The sequence below is a fragment of the Giraffa tippelskirchi genome, chromosome 9, assembly GCF_054371585.1.
Source record: "Giraffa tippelskirchi isolate mGirTip1 chromosome 9, T2T-mGirTip1v1.2.pri, whole genome shotgun sequence".
In the NCBI taxonomy this organism is placed as follows: Eukaryota; Metazoa; Chordata; class Mammalia; order Artiodactyla; family Giraffidae; genus Giraffa; species Giraffa tippelskirchi.
This window is the reverse complement of record NC_137283.1, coordinates 7,837,086-7,844,179: the sequence shown is the minus strand read 5'-3', so window position 1 is coordinate 7,844,179 and position 7,094 is coordinate 7,837,086. Positions and strand designations below refer to the sequence as shown.

Here is a 7,094-nt window from a genome sequence, read left to right as displayed (position 1 = left end):
CATATTCACTTGAATATTTGAAGAATCTTTGGTAGCAATTGTGTTTCTTCCACATTATAAGATTTTTCAAAATAAATGTCAAATTAATTTACTAATCAGCATATGAAAGATAAATTATGGTTATTATTCTTTTGGTTTTCCTATAAGATATATTGAACCTGACTATTAACTTGCATTAATCATGCACTTAACACAGATCTGCTTAACTTATGTACACATAAAATGAGAGACTAGTACTAGGAAGAAATTAGACAGCAATGAGAATCAATGACAAAACATAACAATGACAACTGTTCTTAAGGAATTTATTTTTAAATTAAAAGATTTACAATGTTTTGATTATGCAAAATAGCATAAGGAAAATCAAACCAAATCAATAAACCAAAAGAGAAAGATAACTTAGTTTTCTTGTATATCCGTACTTAAACCATTGTTGTAAGCATCTGATGTTCCAATCATGTAGACTTAAGTGTAATAATTTCAAACGTTTCACTGGTGGGTTTAATTTCTCATTTTCAACTTTTATGAACTGTAATGTAATTTACTTCAAATTCTATTATACTTAGTGTTTACACTGCAACAGCAGCAATCAAATGTGGAAGTGGGGCAGAGCTTCCAGCCGCAGACAGAAATTATACACTGCGTTCAGTACAGTAGAGGACGTTCTAGGAACGAGAGCGTGGAGTTTAGTACACTTATTGCAGGGTTGGTATCTCTTTCCCTTTGGACTGAACCAGCTGAGCTTCTGAGCTGACATATTACTGCTGTGGATAGTAAGACTGCTGTGGGGGCTGAGGGAAGGGGTATGAAGGCTGCTGGGGTCCCGGGTACGGAGCCTGCCCAGGGCTCTGGTGATACACTGGAGGATACGGCATATTGTACTGGCCATACGCATAAGGATTGTAGCCCATGGGCATGGGCATTTGGCAATACCTGATGGGAGGAAGAACAAAAAAAAGCTAGATTGGTAAATCAAATACTAGAAAATGAACTATACAGTAATTATCTTAAAATGAAGTTTTTTTTTTTCAAGAAAACCACATTTTCCTCTATTTCTCAGTCTATTAGAGAACAGTGGAGAGAGGAAAAACAGCTGTTCCAAGGTACTTGCTAGAGAAAAGAGTTCTATCCTGTTATTAACTGAAATGAAAGAAAAAAGTATTCACTACTACCTAGAAAATAAAGATTCTTGAAGGAAGTAAGATTAAATATTCAACCTTTACCAAGAATAAAAACAGAGACTCTTCATTTTACTGTGGCAATCCAAGCATACTTCTGTTTCACAAGATTCAATGTTTACTGTAATGCTCATAGATTTATACTGTTTTCACAGTTTTAACATCTGGGAGATAAAATTTACTTACTAAGTTTGGAAGACATCTTAAAAGGTAGTTAAATGTCTGGATTTTTAAGATTAAAAAAATAACAAAAACAGCTGATCTTTAAGTATATGCCATAATTAGATAGATTCCTGGTTCAAGAGTTGATCAGAATGTGAAGACATCAGAGTATAGGTATGTGAAGAAGGCCTTATCAGTCTTGCTATGCTAAGTTCAGAAAAGGCACCCTACCTGTTTATCACCTAAATAAAGATGACCAAGCAAACACATTCTGAATTCCATACAGAAGGTATGGTTACTATGAACCCAACATGTAAAAACTAAAAACAAGTTAAATAAACCTGGGAAATGGCTATCCAAATGCTCAAAGTGACTATAACTTACTATATTTCTATGTGAGCCGACAATGTAGCCTATATAACACCCCCATTCAGAGAACGGGTGACGTTGTTTTTAAAAGACTAACCAGAGTTAGAAACATTAGCCAATTCACTGGGACATACAGAGTTTCAGCCTTACCCGGGATACCCTGGATAGGTGGGGTACGGGGGTCCCTGGGCCTGTGGCAGGGGAGCTGAACCGGGAGTCTGTGATGGAGCTGGTACAGTGGTCCCAGTGCCTGCCGGGGCCGGAGCTGGAGCTGGGGCCGGAGCTGGAGCTAGAGCCGCAGCCGGAGCTGAAGCAGGAGTTCGATTTGCTGGCAGCACAGGAGGTGGCGGCCGGGCTGGGGGCTGGGGCTTACTAGGCTGTAAGAAAAAGTCGGCACTGACTACAACCCATGTCAGGTTTCTGTCAAATTGCTATCAGTTAGAATGAATGAGAGCATATGAGAAACTCCAGAATCCAACTGAATATATTCCTAATCCCCGTTCTTAAATGTGGGCTCACCACTCCAGGAATGTACAGCAGTTGAAAAATAATTCTCCAATTGGTGGATATTCCACTGCTCTTTTCCTGATGCTCAGTATTTAATCATTTACTGCTCCCATCCGTGGTCAGACATTTGAGGTAGGAGGAAGGAACAGGTCAGATAGTGTTTTTATCTCTTATCTCCTCCTGGCCCCATGACTTTTCATATTAGAATTTCAAACAACAGAAAACTGAAAAGAGTACTATCATAAATAATCACATATTTACCAATTAAATTCATTAATTATTAACATTTGGCCACTTTTGCTTTATCTATAATTATATTCTTATATTTATCTCTACATATTTGCAGAACCATTTGAAAGTTAAGCTGCAAACTTCAGGACACTGGCCTTAAAGATTTCAGTATACAAGTCCTAATATTCTCCTACATAATCACAATACCATTTCACCCTGAGAAAGTTAGTTACTCCAAAATTAATAATTATTCCCTAGTATCACTGAGTATCCACCCTACATTCAAGTGTCCTTATTTATCATAAAAACTCTTATAGGTGTTTTTATGAACCAACATCTGATCGAGGTTCATGTACTGCATTTGATTATTATGAGTCTCTCCTCTCTTTTAATCTAGAACATGCCCTCTCCATCTATCTTTTCTCTTTCTATAACATTCACCTTTAGAAAACCAAGTCAAGTGTTTCAAAGAATGTTCCAGTTCTAGGCTGCCCAAGTATTTCCTAACAGCACGATTTAATTTATTGTTTTATCACTGTCTTTGCTATAAACTGGAAGTTGGTTCCAAAGACTTCATTAGATTCAAGGTAAACATTTTTTAGCAAAAATTCAGAAGTGATCTATGAATAACGAACGCGTATTCTTTATACTGCAAAACATCAGAAGGTTGGTCACTTCATCAATGTCAAGTCTGTGTTACCCTTTACCGCTAGCAAAGTGTCACAAACACGTAAAACTTCAATCTTGAAAGGTGTGGTTGCTTACTGACCGGCATGGTTCTTGGTGCTGGAGTTGGTGGCGCTGGTGCGTGCCCCCCAGCTGGAGAGGACTGATACGTGGGTGTTGGGATTGAAGGAGCACTAGGTTCTCTGGCAATGCTTTGCTGCAAGTCCCTTATTAAAGACAGAAGCATTAGAAATTAACCCAATTTTGAAAACCAACACCTGCAAAATACCAGATATTTTTCTTTCTTTTCTTCATGTATGAAACACAGAAAATAGAATCAAAACAGTGATAGTATTTTTGTTCTTGGCAAGAAGTAAATGAAATCATCTTTCTTCCTACTAATGAATAAAATAAAGCTAGTTTTTATTCTATTTCTGAAGACAAGGAGAAAAGGTAAACTTTTCCAGAGATCATAATGATAGCCAGAGTAAGCAACATGTTACACTGAGCAAGTGGTCCTATGAAACTGCCCCCTCTCTAGTAAGAGGTCAGCCTCTAAATGAGAAACTCCTAACATAAAAATCTAAAAATGATCAGAAAACTACAACTGTTCATAGTCACCTACCTAATATTTTAATCACTGTATATCAGTGTTTACAGAAAACAATGCAAATTTGATGAAAATTTTCTGAAGACATCCAAAACATGGCACTGAGATATTTTATGTTAAAAGATACCTCATATAAGGTAATCTCATTAAAGACAGATGTTGAAAGCACCATTAAAATACAGTATTAAAATTTTTAAAAAACAATTTAAAGACTCCTCTGACAGTAAACTGGAATCTATCCCAAAATCCCGCTAAACAAAACCCTGAAGTAAAATACACTCTTATGAAATATTTGGTACTGATCAACTTCTCACTGCGCTGGTTCACACGCACGGAACAATAAACATGACGCGCCCTCAAGCGCCTGCGGCAGGCCCTGCTGTCCTGACGGGACGGTTCCAGCAAGCTTCCCCAGACCATACTTTCACGCTCAAAAACCATCCCGGTGGAAAGATAAATTAGACACTCCATATATAGAGAAAACGAACACATACTCATCAAGAAATCAAAAATACTTCTTAGATGTTTATAAATCCGTAATAAATGCTTACAATATAAACTACAAGTTTTTAGCCCATATTAAAATTTAAAAAGGTCAGATTCTGAAACATTTAGTAGATGTGTGCAAGTATATGTATCCCATATATAGTAAATATATTTAATATTTTAAGTATTTTACTCATCTATAATTATCTATTTAGTTGAGTATATTTAATCATAAATACAATATTTAACATGAATATAGATATAAAACATGTTTCTTTCCTTTGAAAAACCAGACATAGTTGCAGTAAATAACACATTTATAGGACAAATGAGCATTTCTTAGCCACTATATAAATTTCCTAGCCATTATATAAAACAAAGCTATAAATCACAGATCCATCTTTATCTGTTTCATGAACTGGGCTTCTCTACAAGACTGAATTTGAACAAAGGGTTCAACATCCCTGGGGGGCCAAGGATGCGAACACAATCTGAAAAAGCGAATTACAGACTACTTGGTGGTGACTATAAAAACACTCAAATCTCCATAATGACTTAAATTTGATATAATTTTACAAAATGGAAATATATTCACTTGATTCAAAAACTGACAGACCACTCTCTACAAATTCTCATTCCACCATTCACTCCCACAAACACACAGACACTATACTATTCTTTCTTCTGAACCTGTCCAGAGCTTCCTGAACAGAAATAAACCAACCCAAATGTTCACTTTTATTTTCTCCCTTTTTATACAAAAAGCTTACTTTACACTAGTCTGTAACTCTACTTTTCTTTACCATGAATTATTCATTAGAGATGTTTGTATATTGGTAAACAGAAAACATCCTTTAAAAAAAAAAGCTGGATTAAATAATGTATGGATCTGCAGTTCAGACATTTCTGGATCCCACAAAAGGACTGACCGGCCCACTGTGCACTCGCACAGCAGAATGACACTTGCTCCCCAAAGTGTGCCGATAAAGCACGTCATCAAACTTCCACATTTTTGACAATCTGAAAAATGCCATTTCAGAGTAATTTTAACTCGTATTTATATTGAATGAGGGGAGGTATTTTTTCATATGCTTAACAGTCACTTTTATTTCATCTGCAGAATTTCTGTTCACATCCTTTGCCAATTTTTCTATTGGGTTTTTTTTCCTCTTCATTAGTATCTCAGAGTTCTTTATAAATCTGGTAAATTTGCCATTTTGTCCTGTGAATAAGTTTCAAACAGTTTCCACCAGCTTATTACATTTTGACTCTGCTGATCATGTTATGATGAACTTACTCTTTTTTCTTTAATGGCTTCTGGATTTTAAGTCAGAATTACGAAGACCTTTCCTATTTCAGCTTTACTAAAAATTTCTCTCATTTTCTTTTCATTTTATACATTTCAAGTACGATCTGTTTGGAACTTTACTCTGTTGTAAAAATAACTTTTGTTTCCTAAATGTCTAGGCACTTGTCTCTTATCTTCTCTGATTTAGGATATTTTTTTTTCTTTAAACACTAAATTCACATAAAGATTTAAATCTATTCCTGTCTTCTGTCTTTGGTCTAATCATGTGCCAGTACGACTGTGTTTTAATTAGAGACAATATTACATATATTAAAATCTGGTAAATTAGTTTCCATTACTGCTCTTTTTATGCAGTTTTTCTGGCTATTCTCGCTTAGCTTTTTTCACCTTGAGCTTTAGAACAACTTGTCTACTTTTAAATGAAAATCTGTTTTGTTTTTTTTTAAATCAAAATTATATTGAATGCATAAATTCATTCAGAACTGACATCTTCATGAAGCTGTCCCATCCTACCTAAGGACATGGTATGTCTTTAACTTGCTCAAATCCTCTCCCGTGTCCCTGAATAGTGTTTCACAGCTTTCTTCATACAGGTCTCATGTAGGACAAATCTATTCTTATGTATTTGACTTTCTCATGACTATTTACCTGAGGTCTTTTCCTCCACTGTATCTTCTATGTCTTTATTTGTATGAAAGCTATTGATTGCTACAAATTATTTTTATAATCACCAATTCTTTTATTATTTGCAGAGTTTGGCTGCTGATTCTTTCAGGTTTCCAAGATGTACGATCATAAAGTCTGTAAGTAGTGGCAGTTTACAATTTTTGTTATTTCTAACTGCCTTTTGTCTAATAGTGCTGGCTGGTATTGCCAATTTAATATTGAATAACACCACTGATAGCTGGCACTTGTCTTTAGGGGGAATGTTTATAGAGTTTCTACATTAACGTTCTCACGCTTCTCCTCATCTATGAAGATCATCTTTTTCTCCTTAGATGTAAAAATACTAAACCAATCACTGTATTCATGGAATAACCACCCACTTCTCCTTGGTCATGGTCATGTTCCTTTATTAATATACTGGAGAATATGAACAGCAAGCATTTTATTTAGAACTTTCACATCCATATTCATAAATAAAACTGGTCCGAAGACTGCTCTGTTTTAATCTTTTCAGATTTACTTACTAGTAAAACTAATTTGGGTTTGTTTTTAACCTCTAAAACCATTTTTAAAAGATTTTAATTATTTGCTTTTTAAAGGTTTGGTAGAAAAACTGGTAACAAATGGCCCTGCTCTATCTTGGGGCTGGAAGGAAGTAGCTCTCAACTTCTCCCCATTCTTCTACAGGAAACTGTTTAAGCATGGACAGATGAGAACAATGGTCAGGTCATCTGAGGGGCTCAAGAAAGGCTCTTGAGTATAACAGTCTCTGGGTTCTTCATATTCCTCACTAATGACCACCTGACTTTGAATATACCTGAAGAACAGGCTGGCTGGATACAACATCCTTGTCTTATATTTGCTTTCCTTGAGTTTCAATAGCAATCATTCCATCCTCTTCTAGCATGCA

General features: G+C 35.6%; 1 protein-coding gene across 5 annotated transcripts in view; it reads right to left on the bottom strand.

Annotated features, from left to right (window-relative positions):
• Positions 1-291: 291 nt before the first annotated feature.
• PDCD6IP (programmed cell death 6 interacting protein) overlaps positions 292-7,094 on the bottom strand; it is a 66,879-nt gene continuing 60,076 nt past the window's right edge. For 3 of the 5 annotated variants that reach the window (XM_081527190.1, XM_081527191.1, XM_081527192.1), the window contains exons 16-18: positions 3,217-3,340; positions 1,860-2,086; positions 292-933 (exon numbers count right to left, since the gene is read on the bottom strand). In XM_081527190.1, the coding sequence (XP_081383316.1) occupies positions 759-933; positions 1,860-2,086; positions 3,217-3,340 (526 nt within the window). In that variant the 3' untranslated portion in view covers positions 292-758. Of the gene's footprint in view, positions 980-1,833; positions 2,130-3,184; positions 3,341-7,094 lie in introns of all 5 variants that reach the window. The other 2 variants (XM_081527189.1, XM_081527193.1) reach the window with 2 other exon arrangements.